Genomic DNA, 23,873 nt, shown 5'->3' on the forward strand with positions numbered 1-23,873 from the left:
GGCAATTAATATTTTTTCAATCCGTGTGTACAACACAATATGAAAAGAAAAGGGCCAAGAATTGAGTTCTGAGGCACAACCGACAAATTTCTGAAATAGGTATGTTGTCAAGATTGCTTGTAAGATGCGGCTTTTTTATGCAGTATTTCGTAGTAGTTTCTAGGATCGGCTGTTTGCATTTCTTTCTAAGTATTAAGGGTCCCAGCTGTTCTGAGCAAACTGAGTGCGATTAAATATCAAGAATTCAGCAAATGAAATCAGAATGGCCAAAAAGATTAAGTGTGTTTTACAGTTTTGTTTGTATTTCTGTCGCTTTCCCACAATGAATAAAACGAATATCTTATAATAAGCTTTATTTAATTATGAGTTAACAAATATTTTCGTATTTTTGAAAACAGGTTGTGACCTTAACTGAATATAAGTCAAATTGCGTATGCAAATGTACATGTTACAGAAAAAAAATTAAACACTGAGAACTGTTTTCTATGATAATGAATATTTATTTATATACTTAACAATAAGAATTCAATTCAGTTTCAAAAGCATCATGTATTATAATACATAAAGTTAATAACTAGCTCAAAACATTCCTCGTGCGTCCTCAAGCCGGCCGACAGAATATGACTTACTTAGTAAGCGAAATTTTTAAAAATTATAATTTAAATTAACTACACAGTACAATACGTGGCGAACGCCCTCTGCCGGCAAACCACGCACCTCTACATCAGGTGCAATCTTTACAATAAATACCCATGTATATTCCATTCACATCAAAATTTTATTTGAAGTATGAAATTAATTAAATGGTGCTCAAAATGTTGTTTGTGATAGGATGAAGCTAGCCGAAATGCGATCAGGTATCCGCGCTGTAGAGGTTCGTGGCGGTTCGGTCGCTCGAACTCCACACTCGTCTTTCGATCCTCACGCCGCTCACACACACGCAGAACAATCTTTTGCGTTTAGAGATCACACAATTTGACTTTGACTTTCGATATCCACTCTAATTTGATTATTCTATCTAGCAAATAGAAAGTAACAATTAGGTACAACTATTAATAATTTTAAGACTTACGTTTATTACATTCGGTTATACTGCAACGTGTACAATAAGTATTTACGATCTATTCAACGAGGGGAATAATTTTGTTTACAATATTATATAAAAACTCAGATTTTAAAAATTTTCAGTTTATACATCGACGATAATTGCATTCTATACTTTCTCTAAAAATATGAAAACGACACAACAAGATGTTTTTTTTTCATTATTTATTCAAAAAACATGTCAACCTTTACTTAGCCAAATGAATAAGACTATTAGGGGGGATACAATTTTGTGATGACTACATATCCGTGACTAATAAAAAATACTTTACAAAAACGCCAATGCGATCGGCAATACTTATCTCGCCGCACAAATTGCTAACGCACGGACGCACCGGATCACATCGAGTAGGCCGCTCCGACTCGCTGCCGCGGCCGACTGTACTACGACCCGACTCATATATATAAATAAACACTGTTCGATACAGTATGGATTCTAATAACATCAGTAACATTTTAAAAATATATTTATCAACATGTTATAAAGCTATGACTTTATTTTATTTGCCATCAACGCCAAATTGCAATTGCATTTGCTTCCCCCTCGCCCCTCGTATAAACCTTCGCTGCGGCGGAGCGACCTACGGGCGGCGGCAGCGAGTCTCCGGCGACTGCGGTCGCCACGACGGCGTCCCGCTGCTCAATAATCACACCTGCAAACCTTATCCTACGCAATTCACGATACGAATCTTTGCCACGTCGTATCAAAGCAAAAATATACAAACGTGTTTTTTCTAAGCTGTACAATTTATACACTATCGACGTACAACGTAGCGAGCGCGGTGAGTGCCACTCTCGGTGCAGGAGGCGCGACCGGTGATATTATTTACTCAGTCTATTCACAGTTCGATACTAAATCCTAAAATGTATCTCTCGTTCAAGACAGCGTGAAATGTAGCCGCGGTCGTAACGAGGAATGACTGAATTTCGATAAACTCTGATATCTTGGAATGCCCCCCGTCCCCCGTCCCCCGTCCCGGCCGACCGCAGCCTATGAAACTTTAAATGTACTCCTCGCTATATTAATATTAAATAAAAACATTACAATATAAATTGACACGAGCCGAGCACGTTTAAATACATGAGATGACGTTTCAATCAGTCTTGTGGGACAGTGCGGCGACATCTCTCGGGAATCCGATTGAAACAAATTATACTTTTAAACTATTGTAATGAATTAATACATAAATTATTGCACGTTATATATAAAATTTACGTCAAATAACGAATCATATATCATACTTAGATCGACATTATCGTTTGCCACAAACAAAGTAATGGAAATAAGATCGTCCTCTCATTTATTGCATGAAACTGTATATTCAAATTATCACTCACTAAAACTATCGTGTAGGCATAAATTAACATAGGTCATTACGTGGCGTCACTATAGGAACGGAGCCGATTAAATATGTTATTAATAATTGTTTCTCGCACAAACTGAACTTAGTAATAGACAATGACTAAATAAAATTATATCTAGAATATGCAAAGTACGGGCAATGTGTTGGAACAAATGTTTATGTGGTGCTGAATGGATACAGCCGGCATTACAGCACGGGCTACAGAGAATTGATCAAACTCGTGTACATTCGTTTTATAATTTTCAAATGACAATAATATATTACCCATCACAATAATATCACATCACAACCGCTTCGTCAGTGGCAAATGGTCAACACATCGCCCGACAGACAATTCCAACAACACACAACTCAGTAGTCACGATATCTACGCTATGGTAATTCATTACTTACGTAACAAAATCGTATAATTACACTCGACGGAAACTATAATAATGAACTCGCAGTGCACTCACTGCATCACTAATTAAAGGGAAGCGATACATCTAATGTTAAAACTACGGCCGTTCATGAAAAATGATTAATGTATAGTTCGATTTGTTCAATATAAATCATGATCTGGAATGGTACTCCGATGAGTGAGAAATGAGGTAAAGACAATCTCGAGTCTCGAGCGGAGACGAATAAATAGACCCTCGTGAGGTTTAAGATGAAAGTAAATAGCTACGGACGGGAACACAAATATGAAGCCAACCGCACCTCGAATACTTTATGTACAATATGGAGCAATCCCTGTTTGAAATTATATATAACATTACCCATGTAATGTGAACGTCAAAAACAAAACTGAGACACTTTATTTATGCCTGCTTAGCGATCGCGTACAGCTCTAGTTTTGTCTTTGGATTAACAGCATCATTCGGCGATCCGTTGACTACTATTGTATAAGCCTGGAGTACTATGGTCCTACTGTAACGAGAATTTCGGTATTATGAATCATTACAATATTTAAATTTCGACTTCGATTTCAAAACATAAAATATCGTTTATATAATAAATAACAAATGATTATTAACTATGCCGATTTAGATTTTAACTTTCATCTAATTCACCAACCGGTAAAAAGTAGTATCGAAATTTAGAAAATAACTATTTATCCTAAGCGATAATACCAATTATTTTAAAACTGAGAAAAAATTGCGTAATCAAAAATAATCTGTTTATCAATTATTTATGTATAGTTGATATTTTTTTAGTGGTTATTGTACATTTATGTTGGACGTCATGAAGGTAATTTTATTTAAACTCTGACCACCTTATTAATAAAACAAATATTCAGCCCTCGTCTCTCGAAACTCCAACGGGAGAGACGAACATTTAGACCGTAGACAATATATATTTTTTTAATAAGTTTGTCAGACAGTTTCTTATATTAAATATATTATAACTGTAGCTGCCTGACCAACTGAATTGAATTGAAATCAAAAACTATTTCAAAAATATAGTAATCATTTATATATTTTGTCATACATATATCAAGTGATCCGACTTCTATATAAAGTACACATCGAGTAATCAAGTAACGTTACCGCATAATAATTAAGTTAATAAACTAGGGAGCCGCGGATGTAAGGGAAGTAATGCTTTAACATAATACAAAGCGAATTCTCATTATATAATTGTCATAATATATGAAATAAAAATAAATATATTAGTTTGGTATTACTAGATTTCATGATACCTACTAACGGATCTAATTGAATCATTTTAGATATGTACGTGTAAGAAAAACTTAATGGAGTTTTATGTTGCTCGGATTTTAATAAGCAAAACTTTTCTGGTTCTATGTATCTGTTCTATTATGAAGATTTGAATAACAATGTCTTATTGTTTAGATTATTCTCTGTCTAAAGCAATTACAGGTATGATCGTTTTTTAAATCAATTAACTCCGATTATTAGCACTTATTCATACAAACAAATAAATGCGTGTACATCGAAGGATCGAGCGAACGCTTTATAGGTAGGGTTGCCAACTTACGAACACGAATATTCGAAATATAATCCAAGTCGTAAATATAATATTTTCCAACTGCATCGATACACATAAAAGTATTCATTTAAACATTCAACATTGTTTCGGAATAAAATCATAAGTGGGCACTTTGAATCTCTCCTATTTTAGTAGGACATTACAAATCGAAACAATCGAAGGTGCGAATCGATAGTAAGAAATAAAGCAATTATAAATACATAAAGTGAATTCGTTCTATGATACATGTGGGGTGGCGGGGCGGTCGGCAACCCTGCAGTCACGCGCACACGCGTCACTTGTACGCGCGCGTCGCGCACTTCTTCTTTTTGCGTTTGAAGAAACAGCAACATCTGGAATAGATGGATTGTCTGCATGACGATTTTTTTTAGTCTGCCTGAGGTTAGTTTCGTACGTCGATACGTTCGACTTTGTTTTAATCCTCCGTAAACCTCGACACGGTCGGTAGGATGAGTGAGTTGGGTTGATTATTTTGTTATATTGTGTAAGTATTCCTCACGATTTTTCACCATTATACCGACAGTGTCAAGTTTCACGAAATGTCACGGTAAAAGCACAACGATATAAAACTTTATACAGCCAGCAAAATATAAAATGCAATGATAATACAAATTGTACCCCTTTCATTAATTAACAATAAATATCATATACAATATTAATAAAAAAAATCGTACCCATTGATAATAAAAAGTTACCGAATTGCCTGAATATCTTTATCGAGTTGGTAAGACCGTTTAAATTTATGGACGACTTTCTCTTTTAATACAAGCTGGATCTCGCCGTCTCTTTGCGACTCGCTACATTTTCCAACCATTGTTTGCATATTTTTTTAGTTGTTATGTATAAAGTATAACCTATATACAACAATATGCGAAGATCTGTTATGTCCCAATTCATAATATTTATATCCATAATAAATCTACACATGCTATGTTGCAATATGGAAATCAATGGTACGTACTAAGATATTTAGTTGGGATAATACTATCACAAAAAACACATAGCATCATAAATAAAATTGAACTATTTAAGAAAAATATTAAAAACATAGACGTCTAGCTCGATGCAACTAAATAGTACAACTTAAATATAATTATTGTTCTTTGATGTCTACAGAAAATAAAAGTTCTAAGGGCATTTAGTATTATTATAGTTATCATTAATAAAGTGCTACACGTTAAACGTACACATTTATAAGACAACTTTTTTGGTCGAATACTTGGATCGATTAAAGAAATAAGAATAAACATGCCAAAATATACCAAACAACGCGGTTATGATTGTGTGAAAACACAATTAAAATTGTCATTATTATTCGTATCAGCTAAACTTTTTTTAAATGGAACGATGATGGGTGTCATTTGAATATTAAGTATAAATAAAAAGTAAATGTTTTTGTTACACTTTGGCATAATATAATACAGATATTAAATAATCGTAGAGATTAAAAAAAAATATAAAGAATTTGAATAAATGTGAGTAATGTGTAGTGTAGAAAGCTGGCGGACATTTTGATATACTATTATTTTGATTAAATCGATTAACTTCAGTCAATAATGGTCTAGCAAAATTTACGATTTTCTCTTTGGTTGAATGCCAACTAAATACTTTTATTATGCCCATACATTTCTATCGAATCTTTAAACTAAGAATATCTAAATTAAGAAAAAAGTTTTCTTCACCAGCTTCTTAGCCATAGACTGTCATAAGATATGAAATTTAGGATATTTCTTTTTAAATTTATGTTTCAAAATATCAATTTATTGGTTAATTTTACGTTTATATAGGATTTAGACTTTATACAAATCTAGTACTTGTGTACTCTGAATTTATGTTACGTGCGTTTTACTATTAAAGAAAAGTGTTTTGACAATAAATAATATAAAAATGTATCGCGGAGTAAGTACAATGTTCTGTGCCATATTTTAATTAATGTAATAGAACTTAAATCGGAATTGAGTAACACTGGAAAACATTCCTCTTAGACATCAATATATTTCCATGCCAATACCTACCTAATAGATACCTAGCTGGATGAGAATTGGAGTATGATGGATACAGTGGCGTGCACGAAACACTACTTTAAAATATGTTGACACGTGATTCACAGTGGAATCACTACCAAGCCTGCGCCTCGCGAACGGCACCGGGGTGTGCGTGTGTGCGTGTGCGTGTACTTAAGCTAATAAAAGTAAAACAGAAAGGTATGCATACAGTTGAAACACTGACTTGGTGTCGTCGACGACGTCCACCTCGTGGTGCTGCGTGATGGGCGTGTTGCTGTGGCCGGCCGTCGGGTCGTCCGCGCCCAGCTCGCCGTTCGTGGAGCTCACCACCTGCCAGCCACGCGCACGACTTACTCTATGTCTCCTGACTGATCTCAACACTCGCCACCGGCGGGGCGTCTGTTGTTCTAATTATATATTATTTTGGCTCGATATGAAGTCTATGCTAGAAATTTTGTTCGTGGCGGTATAGTTCCCGTCCCAGTAGGGGTGGCGTAAACGCTCATCGTTGCTCGATTATTAAAATAGGAAAAGACTGTGAAGCGTAATTCGAAACTTAAAATTCGCAACGTTCGATCTGTTTAGGGTAACATTCAAGCAACAGTTGTAGCACACTTAAACACTGATGCAGTTTTAGTTATTCGAAAAGCATTTTCAATACGGTTTCAAAAATTATTGGCGTACTTCTACGGACACATATATTCTCGAATTAATCAAGCGTAATTTCAAAAACATGAATTCACGAATAATCGATAGCGCCACAACTAAAGCTATCCAATCCATTACATTTTAAAGAGCGTGAAATCTTGCGACACTGACTTTGACCGGTAATTTTTATTTAAAAGATAATATTTACTGCAAAAATTTGACAATGGGCCATTTTTATATTGATTATTTTTTTATTTTATTTTTTATATTATACGTAATCATAATATCTTTCCAATAATTTTATATATCCAGTCATAGTACAATATATAATAATTTGTAGCTGTTGCTTATTCGTTAAGTAAACAGAGTATGCGGAGCCATTTGAAAATCTCTAAATGTTACAGTATATCAATTTATTTCTGATATTATTCAATAAAAAATACATTAAATTACGTTTGTTCTGCTGAAAAATATAATAAAATAATTATATTAATAAATTTATTTAAATTTAGTCGTGAACAGATGGTCGTCCCTTGATCATATATTTATTATTACCGTCAAAGTCAGTGTTATTTTAGCTCAATTAAAGCGGCATGCAGACATTCACACAACGATTGCCGCAAAATGTTCACAACTGACCGTGGACACCGATCCGGGAAATTTCACATACCGAAAATGCTTATTCTTCAACAGCTAAAAAATAAATGACAACAATATACATCCACATCTCATCGACAAAAAAATATTGCATAAACATCACAAGGAAAGAAAATAGTACGACCTTAAATTCATGCACAATATTATAAATTATTTCGAAAAAGGTAATCAAAGTTGCCATGCTCTCAGCAAGCAAGGTCTAAGGTTTTAAATTGTGTTCATAACTATAAATAATGGAATCCGATAACGCGACAGAATATTTCAAGTAATTTGTTACAAGTATTTCCTTTCACAGGGGTCGAATTATGCGACCAGACGATCAATCGGATTTCCAAATAACTCCAAAAAATCTGTTACATTAAATAATAGCCGATAAGAAATAAACTCCGCGCTAGCGAAATGCCATACTTATCTGGCGTGACTTACAGCCCACAATACTAATCAGAGAAATGCAATTCTATATTTTTTTTTATTCTTTACTGTAAATAGGTCAATAGGTAAATATATAGAGAGGCGGACCGATATGGGTCACCTGACGTTAAGTAGTCATCGCCGCCATAGACATTGACGCCGTGGGAAATATTAACTATTATTATACATGGCCAATTCGCCACCAACCTTGGAAACTAAGATGTTATGCCCCCTGTGCCTGTAGTTACGCTGGCTCAGTGAGCCTTTCCAACCACAACACAACGATAGTAAGTATTGCCGTTTGGCGGTAGATCGTGTCATCAGTTGGCGGTTGGTGTAACCGTGATCTACTTATCTATAATCTAATGATCGTGACATACTAATTTGTTACCAATGACTTCCAGATTTATAAAAATGGCTAAGCCATGCCAAGGGCTAAATAACCGCCGCCGCACTATACGTTTAAAGAAGCAGACTCATCGAGTCATATCAAGCGTTACGATTTGTTACGCATAAAAATATTTTAACCAGCTACTTGTACAATGTATATATATGTATTTGTAACAGATGAATTGCATTTTTTTGACTGAACCCTCAGCACCGACGCTAACCCCACAACGTCCACAGCACTGCGCGGTCCCCACAGCAGAGGATGCAAAGCACGGCGAGCCGGCGCTTACCTGCACGGAGCCGTGGCGGTCGGCGGGCGTGAGGTGTCCGGCCGTGAGCGGCGTGGCCTTCCCGCTGTGCGGCCAGTTGCCGCCCGTGTTGGCCGTGCCGCCGGTGCCCGAGTCCTTCACGGCGCCCTGCAACGGCACGGCCGCACTGAGCTACGCCGAGTGACACGACCCTTGTTTCGGTGACGCACTCGAATGGAACCGAATTTATCGGTCGGAGGTCGAAAGATATTATTGATGGATTATGTAAATGTACTTTTTATTATGGATAATTAACTCTTTTGTATGTAATTGATTGTTTGATATCCAATAGCGTTCGAGGAAGTTTTTCATTATTGCATAAGACATTTATTGAATTGTTCAAATATTTTACAATAAACGACGGCGCAAATAAGCCTATTACGAGCCATCGTCGAGTTACGTGACTCATCACGTTTCACTAACAGCTGATAATCTTAATTAACTATTTAATAAGTACCGGTCCAAGTTAATAAGGCTTATCTGCAAAATTGGCTTAGTTTCTGCATCGATTGACATGGTAAATATATATTTATCTTCATAAATAAAATATTACAGAACGGTGAATATGTAGCATATTATGTATACTTAAATATATATAGATATATATAGTTATAGTATGTAACTATATAAAATATTTGTTAATAAATATAAGTTTTAAAATTAAAAGTAAGGATTATTTAAAACAATATAAGGATTATTTCTAAAGACAAACGTTATACCACACAAATCGGGTCAAGGCCTCTATTTAGCAATAACAGAAGGTTTAGAAGCAGTAAGTAAAGATCAAAAATGTGATGAATTCGTATGTAAATTATTATCACTTATGATCGTATGTTAAAATGTCTCAACAAAACTAAGAAGTAGCGATAGCAAAATATAGTATTAAACTAGTTTATTTACAAATAGAACATAGATTATTATAAGTAAGTATAATGTATTAAATCGTATTATAAAAAAAAAATTACGTTTTTATTATTCAACAATTGTAATACAGGTAGTGAGGGATATGTCAAATTTGGACATATTATCTTCTAAAAGTAAGATATACATGGAACACCATAGTTAGAGGTATCTTCAAACTAAAGAGTTTATCAGTAATATTATGCAAATGTATGGAGAGATTTGAGGCGTATGTCAGAGATAGCGAACTATGGGTTATATAAAACACAAAACAGGGTATATGCGGACCAAACCTCTCCGGATATAAGCGCCGCCTCATCGTCCTCAACCAAACCAATCATATAATCACACAAATCATCCTGCACCGACAAAAAAGCAAATAAGTTTGCCAGCCTATTCACTGTTCCACTTTGAGATTTATTTATTTGTCAATAAGGTCCAAACAAACAATTTTTTAAAAGGCAATTTTGGTTATAGTGAAAAAACTGGCATATAAGTAAATATTTAGGTATAATAAATGTCATTACACGTTTTAATAAATTTAAACATAATTACTGTATCTTATATTTCATAGTCATTTTTGAAGTTTTGGAAGTGATTTCGATTTAGGCGTGCTTATGATTAGTGGCAGTGAGTACAAATCACTATTTCATTATGCACATAGTACATTTTTATAGACGATTTTCGATGGACTTTAAGACAATTATATTTTCTTTATAACATATCATCGACAACAGGTTTCATAGTTATTATTTACCTTGTGGAAAGGCTGATGTCTATCTCGATTGGGCGACACGACGATTTCGTGACCAGTCTGGATCGAGCCCACCGGTGTAGACTGAAAGAAATCACAACTGTTATATAAAATTTATTATTTTAATTAAATACAAAACAGTAACTACAAATATAGTTAAATGAACGGAGGACACAGAAAATAAAACATATATTTTATATTTTATTTATGAGCCGAAAAGAGCAATGCGATGAAACAACTATGAGGATGGCAATCTAGCGAGTATCATTTGTTTCGTTTAATTTCGCCAAGAAATACATCATATAATAAATAAAATTACACATAATATACATATTAGCTGTGTCCCTCACTCATTCAGCCTCTAAAATTATATCTACCTACATTACATCCAAGATGAGTGAGACGGTATCATTATGATAAATACATGAGAATATACAAAATGAAATAAACGAAATTACGTATAATACCCATCCATTACGTCGCTAAATATATAATTTAGTATGAAACACTACATGTACATTACAAGATTTAACTAATCGAATGTAAATACCTAATCGAGTTACCAACTACGTCAGAGCGTACATCAGTAATGCAATGAACTGACCTTATCCGATTTATTTCTAACGATATTTGACGGCGGTGCGTTACGTAATATGCGCATTACGTGCATGTTCGCGGGCTGGCGGCGGAACGCATGCGGCATACAACATCACGTCAGGCATCGCGCGAGGCATCGTGCATTCAAACTCAAATGTAATCACTCGCTTCACTCGATGCAAATCAATAATATTTTGGTAAAGAACATCATTACGAATCTGTGTCGAAACACTGTTATGTTACGAAACAGGAAAATTAAACACCTATTTAAATATGATTCATTTCACTGTTTTGTAGTAAAAAATACCACAGGATGATATTGTTGTCTGAATAGTTTCTTCAAAGAAAACACTTATTAATTAATTGCAATAGAATTTATAAACATTACATGACGTCACCACATACACTAATCTACACAGAAACACACAATCACATCTTAGCTTTATTAAACAAGTATAATAAATAATAGTTTCTACCAATTAGCAACTAAGAGTCGTCGGATAAGAAAATTCATTTACCTTTAGTTACAAATTAAAATTTATTATTTACTAAGTTGTACTTTTACTTTCAAATACCAGGTGTCGAAAACATTATTAAATAAGTAAAAAAATAAACAAAAGGTCGAAATTTTCATTTTGTACAAGCATTATGCTGGGATTAAGACACAAAATTGCATAACAAAGCACTCGTGATTATGACTAAGGTAAAGCATTTGTGCATACAAAGTATGTATGACGACACTAAAAGCTAATTGTGTACAGGAACATCATTATACATATTATATACAGTGTAAAGTTTATATAGTAGAGTTTTCAGCAACTATAACTGATGTAAGGGAATATTTTAATATCATAAAAATTAACACCATGTATAAAATTAGCAATTAGTCGTCGTAATGTTCTAGGAAGGCATATTGTCTTAATAACAATTATTGTCATACAAGGTAAAATATTAACAGAAATAATTAAATCTAAATGAGCAAAATTTAAATATACTTCCAGTGTGTTATAAAAATAAATTTAAATTAAAAGTAACAAGAAATTAACAAGGGAAATTATTTAATTAATGATGGATAGATTTTCTCTTTATAAAATATATTATTTATTACAGTTTAAAAATCTTTTTTTTAAATAAAACTCATTACATGTCCGATTGAATTGAAGCAACCGTGATTTAGAGAGTAAACTAAATGTAATGAGTTTTGAGTTATTGTAAATATTTCGACCCACGAATATAAGGCCTTTGCCCAGCTGCGTAAATGTTTATTACATTTTTGAAAGAAAATGTTAAGTATTATATTTTTGTTATTATATATACACACACTTTAGAGAGGGCTTTATTTGAATTGTATCTTCAATAATGATAATGAAGATTTCTGATTAATTTTATTTAATCGGTCGTTATTATAATAGCAGGAAGTTGTCCGGTCTTCATTTGTAACTAATAAGTTGCCACAACCACAAATGTAATGTTTTGAAAATCAGTTAAGAAAAGAAGTGTAAGAAACTTTGGGTGAATACATATGTTTTCTCTATATTCTCAAAACATTTCCCACATCAAGCGAGTAGGCAGTTGAGGGAGCTGGCGAGTAATTTTTGTACGATTTGCTCATATGGCAGATAATATTTTGTGATACTTGGGCCATGATAAGCATCAAGGACCGTTGCCACTGTCGTTGCGTTGTATTGTCAATGCTTACAAGAACGGAAATAATATATAATTTGTTGTTATATTTCATAGCATTCAAGCACTAAACCAAAAACGCAGTGACAGAGGAGCTAAATTTACCGAAACAAGTCGAAGCTCGCCAGCCCCCCTCACGGCAGAGGCGGGGAGGCAGGCATGAGAGGCTAAGCATGAGACGGGGTTACCATTGTCTTGCCGGTCCAGTCGAACTCCCCGTCGTCGACGTACCCGCGGCGCTCGAACAGGTCGCGGAACATCCGCCGCAGCTGGTCGTAGTCGGGCGTCTCGAAGAAGTCCAGCCGCCGCACGTAGCGCAGGTACGTGGCCAGCTCCTCCGGGTGCCCCTCGCACAGCACCTGCACGGACGCATTACTCACTCACTAGAATACTTACATTGAGCTAATTTTAACTCTATGATTTAGTTCTAAGGAAACAGTAGCAATTCCTCATTTTAAGAAATTACTAATATTACCTATTTACTCTCCGGTTAAACCTATGGCTTGTGCTAGCAATGTGAACGACTATAGCCCAAGCGATTGTTTTTGACATAGCAATTTTTTTATTGAATAAAAACAAGATTTTATGGTATCATTAAGGCTGATGTTCTATTTAGATCGTTCTGTATTTAGTAATATTTCAAAAGGTATAAGTAATAATACGGAAAGTATTTGAATATTTCCTATATTTGAATATATATTTATTTGAATATAGGAATACCTCAATTGGAGTCGCTCGTTTGGTATCACCGATTTTTTGGTATCTTTCTTTGAGTGTATCAGCTTTTAAACCCTGCCAGGGTAAGGAACCACGTAAAAAATACATAAACATATGCCCCAGAGCTTCCAGGTCGTCGCGTCTAGATTGTTCTGAAAAATAAAAAATAAAAATGTTAAGACGTTTTATATTGAATAATGCCTCAAGCTTTACTTCATGAACCAAAAATATAATAGAAATTAATAATTATATAAAAGAAAGTAACAAATCGGATGAAAAAAAATTGTAGATTTATTATAATTAATTGAATAAATTATGTTAATAGTTTAACAAAACATAATAAATCCATAAAATTTAATATTTCAGTAGATTAAAATTCCAAGAAAATAGCTAATTGAATTTATTATTTCTTATGACGTTGGTACAATATACAATATAAAGGTAAATAATTCAAGTGAGAGTAAATATCCTACTTTTTAGGATTGCAAGGCTCAAAACTTCTAAATACTATTTAATCACTTGTCTTAACCGTGGATATTTGGGTGGCTGAATTTCATTCAAAACGTGAAGTTTTCTTTTGAAATAAAAGTTTGCATTTAATTTATATTGTACCAACTTTATTACATCACATATCGACTTCCTAAAAAAACTAATTATAACCAATTCATATTTTTCTGAGTCATAGAAGCATTTATACTATTTTTAAAATGCAATTAAAAGTAAGTTTGTGATGTATGCGGTCGCGATTTTCTGAGACCATTCCAACTTAATAATTTCATTGGTGTTTCAGTGGGCTTGAAGATTTCTGCACAGCACGGTCCAATTATAACAACGAATCAGTTACATGAACACAGTGTCGCGTAATAGAACCCACGAACTTCATTTAAGATGCTCGGCCGTTTCAACTAATTACCACAATAATTACGTACCTTTTCCTAAATGTGTATTTATTGACATGTATCTCGCAGTCCCAGTGAGTGACTTGTGCTCCCGGTATGGGATATGTTTGTTTGTCTCTAAGTCTATATATTCTTTGGCCAAACCGAAATCTGAAATAAATAATACCATCATATTAAGAAATTACGCAGTTTGTTTTTTTTTTATTTTTTATACATATTGACTTTTCTTCATTACAAGTATGTCTTGTGGTCTAAGTAAATATATCCATATTCTCACGTCAAAAGAATCTAATTTACGATTACCTACGTACCTGACAGGAGCCACATAGTAACCAGCAATAAACCCAGTATTTACATGAAGCCCATTTCTATATTGTATAAATATATTCTATGATAGTTCAATTTAGATATTTCGAGACAAATAGCACGTGGGTATAAAATAACACTTAATATGTATGTATGTTTGTATATATATGTATTTCTATAGTAATTTAAGTGCAGAAGTAAGTCTGTCTATCTGGTTTTTTTTTGTCTCATAAAGGCTGCTCTCCTGAACCGATCGTAATGAAATGGGAGAAAAAGATAACCTGTGTCTTGGATAAGTATATAAGATTTACTGCGTAAAAACGATACGAGCAGTGTCACGGCAAACAACTAAGATAATAATAGAGAAAAATGATTAAAAAATAATATCAGTGTAATAAAAACGTGACTAAAATAAGTCCGTAAAAATGTAATTATACTACTATAAATAAAATTATATATAGCGAAAAGTTTCACTATATGTTTTAAAATTTAGGCTCAGAAACAATGATGACAACATTATAATTTAAAGTCTAATAACGCGTCAATTTTTTATTAAATATATTCTTGTTATACTTGAGTATAAGTTACTGTTTATAATTTTAAAACTTTTGAGTAGTAGCGATGTTCAGTTTAAAAACGATTTACAAAAATGCGTAATACGAGACACAGCTGTATCAGAGTCCCTAGCAAAAAATGATCGTTACTATATTTCAACCACAAACCTCGTCGTAGCAAAGATTGTATTACTTCACAGTTTTCATTGTACCGCGTTACTTAACGACACTTATTGTGCCGGCTTATGTTATCAAGCTATCACAAATGTATTGTTACGAATAATCTAATGAAATCTAAGTGCTATAAAGTTCCATTACGTTTTTTCGCTTATTTAATTTACTCGTACAATATATCGTCGAGTCTTAATTATATATACATACTTCTAATTACTATAATTTTATCGAATGTAAAAATAGATTATTTACAACAATTAATATCTTTCAAACAGATTAACAAATTGTCATAGATAAATTAAAATTTTAATTGACACCTCTAATTTGTAAATCATAATAGTAGAAAAAAATATACGGTATATATTATATAAAAAATTACAAAGACAAAACAGTTTAATAATAAAAATATATTATAAAAAGTTATAAGTAAAGTTATGGTTCAATTTCGAACCACTGAGCGAAGTCAAATTAAAAATAAATATTCAAAGTGATGTCATACTAACGTCGATAGAATTCAATTCATTAACGGACAAAAAGAAAACGAACCGAAAGACAGCTGACGCGGTAACGGTTTCCTATCCACATTGTCTGCAGTGTATAATGGGATTACGAAGGTCAAGTGTCTATCGATTCGCGAAAACTGGGCCTCGTGGATTCAAGGTGGCGAGTAAAACTGCGGCACGAATTATACGTTGAATAACATTCGTTATTGCTTATACGAAGTGTCCAATTAAGTATTTTTTTTTAAATCACGTTGACGTGTGACGGTACTATTGTTATTTCTCCGTACCCGAAATAGCGTTCACATTTTATAATTTTACATTAATGGCTGTGCGGAAAGCAATTTCATTTAGAAATGGACAGTGACCTGAATAACGAATGGTACACAATCGTACACAACATTTCATCAAAGTAGAATATTCAAATAATAGGCCACTTTTGTCTTGACATACTTACATGTAAAGTAACATTTTAACTTTATGATACAAAAATAAATTAACGCGGATCACGACTACGATATTCCGAGCTAACGTTAACGCTACAGTCCAAAGGTTTCGTTATTACTTAACGCAATATTCCTGAATAATTCTCTTCTTAAGCTCATTAACAAAAGGTAACATAAGTCGACTCACCAATGATGTGAATGATTTTTTCCCTTTTACTTGTAGCTCTACCTATTAAAAAATTCTCGGGTTTCACATCCCGATATATTAGATGTCTCGTGTGGACATATTCGATGCGATGTAACTGTAACAGATGAACATTTATTAGACGTCTTCAATTGCAAATATTAGAATAAATTATCGAGTCTAAGGTTTCGTATCTTTGATCCTAATATATCCCTACGTTTTAAAGGTCAACGACTGTTAATAAACGGCCTATAAATGTTGTTAAGGAATAATTACTTAAATTACGATGTATTTTCTTTTTTCGAATATTAATTTAATGACTAGACTCGTTTGCAGCTTTCATAAATAAGGCCGTGTGTGTAAACTAATAATAATCAATAGAATAATAACACGAATTTTTTGTCAAAAAGCGTTTTAAACGAAAAGGTTTTTACTGACGTAATATAAATGCACTGTAATTTAAGAAACTCTTTTTTTGAAAATCGAATGAGGCGTTAAGATCTAGGTCACATACATGCAGAGTTAACGTTAGCCTCATTCGCGGCACCATGAAAAAACAAATCAAAATCGGTGGTACATAAAATATTCCAATCTTTGTATTGAGTGAAGTATGACTAAGAGATCTCTAAGCAACAAAGATATGATCATCGACCGATAAGATTTGTGCAAACATATTAGCACTACTTTGCACGATTTGAATAACAGACTAACTGTTTTCGTTCAGAATTTAGATATATTGTAAATGTTTTAACAATGAATTCCAAAGTTTAGCGTATTTTGTAAGCGATTCGTTTTATAATAATACCAATGCAATTTATGTTACAAATGCGCCGTCGTATTATATTAACATAAGTTTTCACATTATTCAAATTGTTACAACATTTAAGCCGAAGGAAAATATCTTTCACAAATACGCTTATTTTGAAGTAAATTTTTGGAACCAAAATAGTGAAGTAACATCAACATCTAAATAGTTCCTAAATTTTAGTTCTCTTCAATAAAGGTAGGTGTTATGTGCTAAATCTATCCATGTTACTTTAAATGTTTATTTATGGGAAAATTATATAAAATATGATATAACAGAACTTACCAGCTGCATGGCGATCATCAATACAGTCTTTAAAGAGAAGCGACGGCCGCAGAGATCGAAGAGATCCTCTAGCGACGGCCCGAGCAGTTCCATGACCAATGCATTGTATTTACCGCAGGGCCCGAAGTAGTAAACTTCTGGGATGCCTTCCGCTGTCGACGGAGCTGTAGGGTCCATGAGGGGAAAAGGGGGAAGGAAAGGAGAGAAAAAGACGAAAAGATTTAGTACTTACGTTCAACACGCGCGCACATAACATTGCTCTCGCTCGCACCTGGCATAGACACAACACTGAATCCGATATCTATGGCTCACGAGAGCAATGCTCGTACAAATAAAGGTTCTGCGGCGGATGCTAATCAACGTCATGACCATGTTCCGACAAAGATAAAACCACAATCAATATCGGTTGCGGTGTTGTGTCTGAGGAACGCGTTTCTATTGAACGTATAGCGACTTACTAGCTGCATAGCGATCATAAGGACCGTCTTGAGCCTGAACCTTCTTCCGCAGTGAACGAAGAGGTCCTCTAAAGAGGGTCCTAGCAACTCCATGACCATGGCGTTGTAGCGGCCGCCACAAGTACCCAAGTAGTACACTTTTGGTATGCCCTCTGAGCAATAATTTTGAATAAATAACGGGGACTAAATACTCTTTAGATATCACTAGTAGTTTTCGTAGTTGTAGCTATCGTAATATATGTATACAATATTGGCCAAAATATGTACGTAGGATGAAATTGCTGAAGTATATATTTGTTCATAGTGTGTTAGGAAATCTGTACCATGATATTACGATAAAATCGTTCTATTTCCAACTGAACAGGTGTACTCTACACGTTATTGTTTCTAGTGGCAGAAATATTTTACTCTTATGAAATCTCACTGGAAATGTATACAAACTATTTTGTCTTATAAATAACGAGAAACCGTTTTTGTGTACATCCAATCGTAGCTTTTGGTCGATAGGTAGGTAGTAGTAGTAGGTAGGTAGGTAGTAATAGAAACAACATATTCACTTTTTGAATAATTAGTACGTCGGATTGACAAGATATTCCACTATCATCATTAATAAAAAAATGATGAAACTTATCACTTAATTGTTAATTATAGAAAATATATTTAACAATTCAATTGATGATGCGATTGAGTTCCGACACAACAACTATTATCATACTAGTACAGGAGGTTGACTTAGAGCCAAACTCCTTACAACGATGACTTATGCTAGCATTCGAAGTTTGAATTTTCAACATTCTAAAAATAAAACGAGAGAGAGTCGTACGAAAACCTTCGAATCAGTAACATTATAGTCGATATTAAAAATGAATTAATTAGAATTTATAATTTTGCACAATATGTATAATTGATGGATAAATGACGAATATTTTATGAATGACGTATATTATTTTATATATCCTTGAACCAAAATATTCCACGACTGAGGCTCCGGATGTATAAAAAACTAAAGTTCTACAATACTTACATATCATACATATTCAACTCACCGTGCGTTCCTAACAGTTTGTAAAATCGGTACTCTAGGTGTAATTGAGGAGCCTTTGATTTCATAGGCTCCATTTTAATCGCTACATGTTCATTGTTGTAGAGATTTTTCCCTGAAAATAAAACATTACATTAAGCACTATTTAAATAAAACAACAAATCTTTAAGATTTACGTTTGATGCAAATTGATTTCCGTGCTCATTCTTAGAAATAACATTATAATTTATTAAGTGCCTATGAAACACTTGGTGTTGCCATGATAAAAGTGTAATTCACGCCGAACATTTACATTTGAGATAGTCCATAGAGCAGATTCTTTGTTATGACATTGACTGACATGATATAATACTTTTCTTTTTTTACGCCTCACGATTTATTTAGATACTCACATTTTTAATATGAATTAACGGATTATTATTAAATAAATTTTAAAAAATAACATTCTTTCCGAAAAATGTTTCGTAGATATTAAGCTTTTCAAAACAACCTGTATTTATAATAAGTATTTGTTATAACATAGATATGTGGGCGGACAAATGGGCCACCTGGTGCTAAGTAGTCAATACTGCCCATAAACATTGGCAATATAATCAATCCTTACATCGTCAATGCGCCACCAACCTTGGGAACTAAGATTCTGTCCCTTGTATATGCAGTTACACTGGCTCGTTCGCCCTTCAAACCGAAACCCAACAATACTAAGTATTGCTGCTTGGCGGTAGAATATAACATGATAATTGTGTGACCCAGACGGTATATATATAGTACTGCCACAATACATATTTCTGAAATTTTAAAATCTCTTCGCCCCCTACCATACGCTATCGTGACGTCAATGCCACAAGATAACAGTAGAAACCATTTTAATTGATTATTATTAGATTTATTATTAACTTTATTTAATTTTTCATTTTTTTTTATTATTCATCGAAACTAAACAAAACAACTTAGCCTTTCTCGATGTAACAAACTTAACGTGTTTTCGTCGTTCCGCGGCACGACACGATACTATATTATTGTGAACGGCTATGATATATGCCGTAAAACGCTTTTATAATTAACATAACTTAGACGTTAACGCAACTTAGTGGAATTGTGTGACAGAATGTTATTGTCTTTATAACAAACGTCTCCTATATTTACTAAAACTGAAAACATAAGACGATAATGGCCAGTATCCGCCGTTAAAAATACATTACCTTAAATAGTAACGAATTACATATTGTAAAAAAAACTAATTATTTTCAATTATCTATGGAGGCTTTCGATTTAATGTCGGAGCGGTTAGCGGCCACACGGAAAATGTAAATGTAATTCGAAAGGATATATTTGAAAAATATTTTCTAGAACATCTGATTTTATTTTATCAGAAAGAATCAAAGTCGCTTAAATCACATTAATAGGATATTTGCGTCTTAAAATAATTACGTGGGTCTACAAAAATTATGAAGTGATATATTCACAATTATTACGTTTACAGAAAAACTAGGGAGGAAAGAGGCACACGATAATATTCGAAACTCAACTTCCTGATAATACGAAGCGAGTACATCTTGTGACGTCACACGACTGATTCATTTGCGACACCGTCCATTGTAAAGATCGTCACTATCAGATCTCAATGGTTTCATATCTTATCAGCCGGCAAATAAAATGGAACAATACGACTTGACATCGCTTAACGATTTTACTATTAACAATGTTATCTAAGCATCGACAATTTTCATTAAACATTATTATAATAACGTATTTATTTGTTGTATAATTTACGTACAACAAAAAATTTTATTATACTTATCAATAGTACGTGTTGGTAATCCCACCTCTAGGCGTACTCTTCTTTTAAGAAGAAGGTTTAGAGTTTATTTCACCACGCCTCTACATTGCGGCATATACATGTAGTATACTGCACCTTGTTTAGATTATTATTATGCTTTGTCTATTATTTTGCTAGGTGTATATCTATATTATTTTCAATTTTAAGATATTCGCATCTCAAATAAACTTTTTCTCATTATTATTTACTAAATGCTCTTTCACCGCCGAGCACGAGATGTATTATAAACACATAAAAACAGTGGTTAGTAAAAACCACCCGCAATCTTCGTTTAAGACTCACGTGTTCTGACCACTGGGCCATATCGCATCGTATTATACCCGATGTCATAAAATGAAATGTATAGTTCTTTTGTTATTATAGTTTCACTTTAAAGATGACACAGATTGCTGACGTCATAGCTCATACCGACCACGGGAATAAAGACAAATAAACAATTTCTGACATCGATTTGACACGATACCATTGATCGAGAGCTTGAATAATCTATGACAATCATTATGGATTCGCGAAAAAATTACGTTTTCAATGTCAACGAAGCTATTATCGAACTTTGAAAGTAAAATTAAAGTGGATATAACTAGTTAAGTGGAATAGTGACGTATTATTAAGAAAGATATATCAATGAAGAACTGTTTGTAGTGCAAAATATATCAGATCTATTAGCAATACGTATATTAGGGTATATTCCTCCTACGTTTGGAATAAACCATAGAACCTTATCATATTAGGCTTAATGATAATTTGAGGTTGTAGGTATAACACTTTTGTGTATTTTACGCGATTTAGTTTAAAGAATTGTTATGTTCAATGTTAGTTCAGAAAATTATTTGGTACTAGGTGTTAAGTTACTTTGTTGCCCTGATACGGCAAGAATATTCTTAAATTAACATAGAAGAAAATATTTACGGAAAGATTTTATATTTATGGTATGAAACTAAATATCAGTTTTTATTGAAAGTGTTCTTCAAATCTTGGAGCTCCATTTTAAACTATTTCTACCCAAACAATCGAGCTCAAATTTTGGGTACACTTGGGTTGACGTTAGAGACAATTCACTATGTATGTTATATTCGGTTTAATAGCGGATTCAATCAAAGATTATTTCGAAATAAATATTGAGTGGAATCGAATGATGCACTCATTAAAAAAAAAAACAAATTGTGTTTATTAAATTCAAATTACACAACAATGTATAATTTTTGTTTAAAAAATACATTTATAACAAGTGTTGACAGGACCTAAAATTTGCCAATTTTCTTTTTGTGGGCGACATTTAGCTTTACTTGCTGTCTTAACAAAAATGTATAATTTATTCTACGTGACATGACAATGACATCTGATAAATTTTACGAGGAAAAAATTATGTCATATAAACGAAGACACGATCAATGTAATCAGATCTGACCCTTGTCCTCGCAAATTTAGGTCACAATTTCATTCATGCTGTCTACGATAATGTCTGGGAAAACATAACGCACACAGAGGATATAATAACAACCTGAATGTTGGCGAGTGATATTTGTAACAGACTATGAAATCGTAATAAAATGAATATCATATCTAAGATAAAATAAGATTGTAACAGGCAACGGCTAACTTCGTTATCCGTTCATCCGCATTGTATATTTTTAGAAGAAAAAAGACACGGAAATAGGATGGCGATTCTGTGTGTTCGTCTTTATCTACCTTTTTAATAGGAACTACTTTATTTATTTATAGTTACTTTCAAAAACCACAACAGCGGTAAGAAAATTCGAGAATCCGTATAATTCTGGAAATAGCCTGTCTCACGATCATTTTTACTGCCTAAAAGAGTCAAGAGGAATGTTAGTATGTATGACGAAAAAAAACTTGAACTTGGCAAGTATTGTGTTTTAAAAAAATAAAACATTTGCTGATTTCAAAAGAATTCAGCCTTAAAAGAATAAAGAAGAGTCTGAAAAATATTACATAGGTTTTACTTGCAAATTCAAGTGACTAATATTTAAGTTAATTTTGTTTATTTGGAATCTATATCCTTATACTATTATATAAAAAAAAAAAACATGACTTCAATATCATTAGGAATTGATTGATAAACTATAAGCAGCATATAAAAAACGCAAAAAAATATCTTGATATAAATATTTAACGATAACCCGATTTACGTAGAATGTATCGCATCAAACGTGTTTGTGAACGTATGAATATGAAAAACTAGCTTCATACTTAAGACCTACTTTTTAGTCGGTAAAGTTTTCCACGACGTCTTGCTAACGTGCGCGTCAGAGTTTTATTGTTTTTTTATATATTAGTATAAAGAATGAGTAAAGAAAATTAAATCAGACCAAAAGCCTAACGCGATTTCCATTTTGAATCTTCATTACATTTAACTTTGCCTGGGTTGCCTATTTGAAAACAACCATTAACAACATAATTATATATTCAAGTTAAAATAAACCGTGAGCGTATTTTCAACACTATCTTCGTGGTTTTCAATTGCAGGACAATAATTAATAATTCTTAATAGTAAAGGTCAAAGCCCTTTTGGTTTCGGTAGAATAGGAAAGAGATACCTCACACCGTGGGTGTCGTAATCGTCGACTAAGGGAATGTTTGTGTTTAACGCTAAACAAACAATACAGCGTTTAACGTCTCAACAGTATACATTATATGTATGCTAGCGGGATTCCATCCCACGAGTTAGCCGGCCTCAAGCAAGCGGTCAACCATAAAAAAATGTCAAATGGTTTTTCCTTGCAGTGGTATAAAATAGATTGCGCCGATCCCAAATATATGGGATAAGGGCAAACGATTGATGAACAGTAAAGGTCAACGACTCGAAACACATATTACACTACATTCAT

General features: G+C 33.4%; 1 protein-coding gene across 18 annotated transcripts in view; it reads right to left on the reverse strand.

The window, feature by feature from the left end:
• Positions 1-1,177: 1,177 nt before the first annotated feature.
• LOC125067843 (casein kinase I) overlaps positions 1,178-23,873 on the reverse strand; it is a 31,762-nt gene continuing 9,066 nt past the window's right edge. For 10 of the 18 annotated variants that reach the window (XM_047676649.1, XM_047676650.1, XM_047676648.1 and 7 more), the window contains 12 exons: positions 19,189-19,299; positions 17,685-17,848; positions 16,598-16,712; positions 14,461-14,580; positions 13,535-13,683; positions 13,003-13,173; positions 11,139-11,213; positions 10,538-10,618; positions 10,074-10,139; positions 8,863-8,988; positions 6,675-6,796; positions 1,178-4,810 (listed from right to left, as the gene is read on the reverse strand). In XM_047676649.1, the coding sequence (XP_047532605.1) occupies positions 4,735-4,810; positions 6,675-6,796; positions 8,863-8,988; positions 10,074-10,139; positions 10,538-10,618; positions 11,139-11,213; positions 13,003-13,173; positions 13,535-13,683; positions 14,461-14,580; positions 16,598-16,712; positions 17,685-17,848; positions 19,189-19,299 (1,376 nt within the window). In that variant the 3' untranslated portion in view covers positions 1,178-4,734. Of the gene's footprint in view, positions 4,811-6,674; positions 6,797-7,753; positions 7,808-8,862; positions 9,013-10,073; positions 10,140-10,537; positions 10,619-11,138; positions 11,214-13,002; positions 13,174-13,534; positions 13,684-14,460; positions 14,581-16,597; positions 16,713-17,684; positions 17,849-19,188; positions 19,300-23,873 lie in introns of all 18 variants that reach the window. The other 8 variants (XM_047676661.1, XM_047676655.1, XM_047676652.1 and 5 more) reach the window with 8 other exon arrangements.

This window comes from Vanessa atalanta, chromosome 12 (assembly GCF_905147765.1).
Source record: "Vanessa atalanta chromosome 12, ilVanAtal1.2, whole genome shotgun sequence".
Lineage (NCBI taxonomy): Eukaryota > Metazoa > Arthropoda > Insecta > Lepidoptera > Nymphalidae > Vanessa > Vanessa atalanta.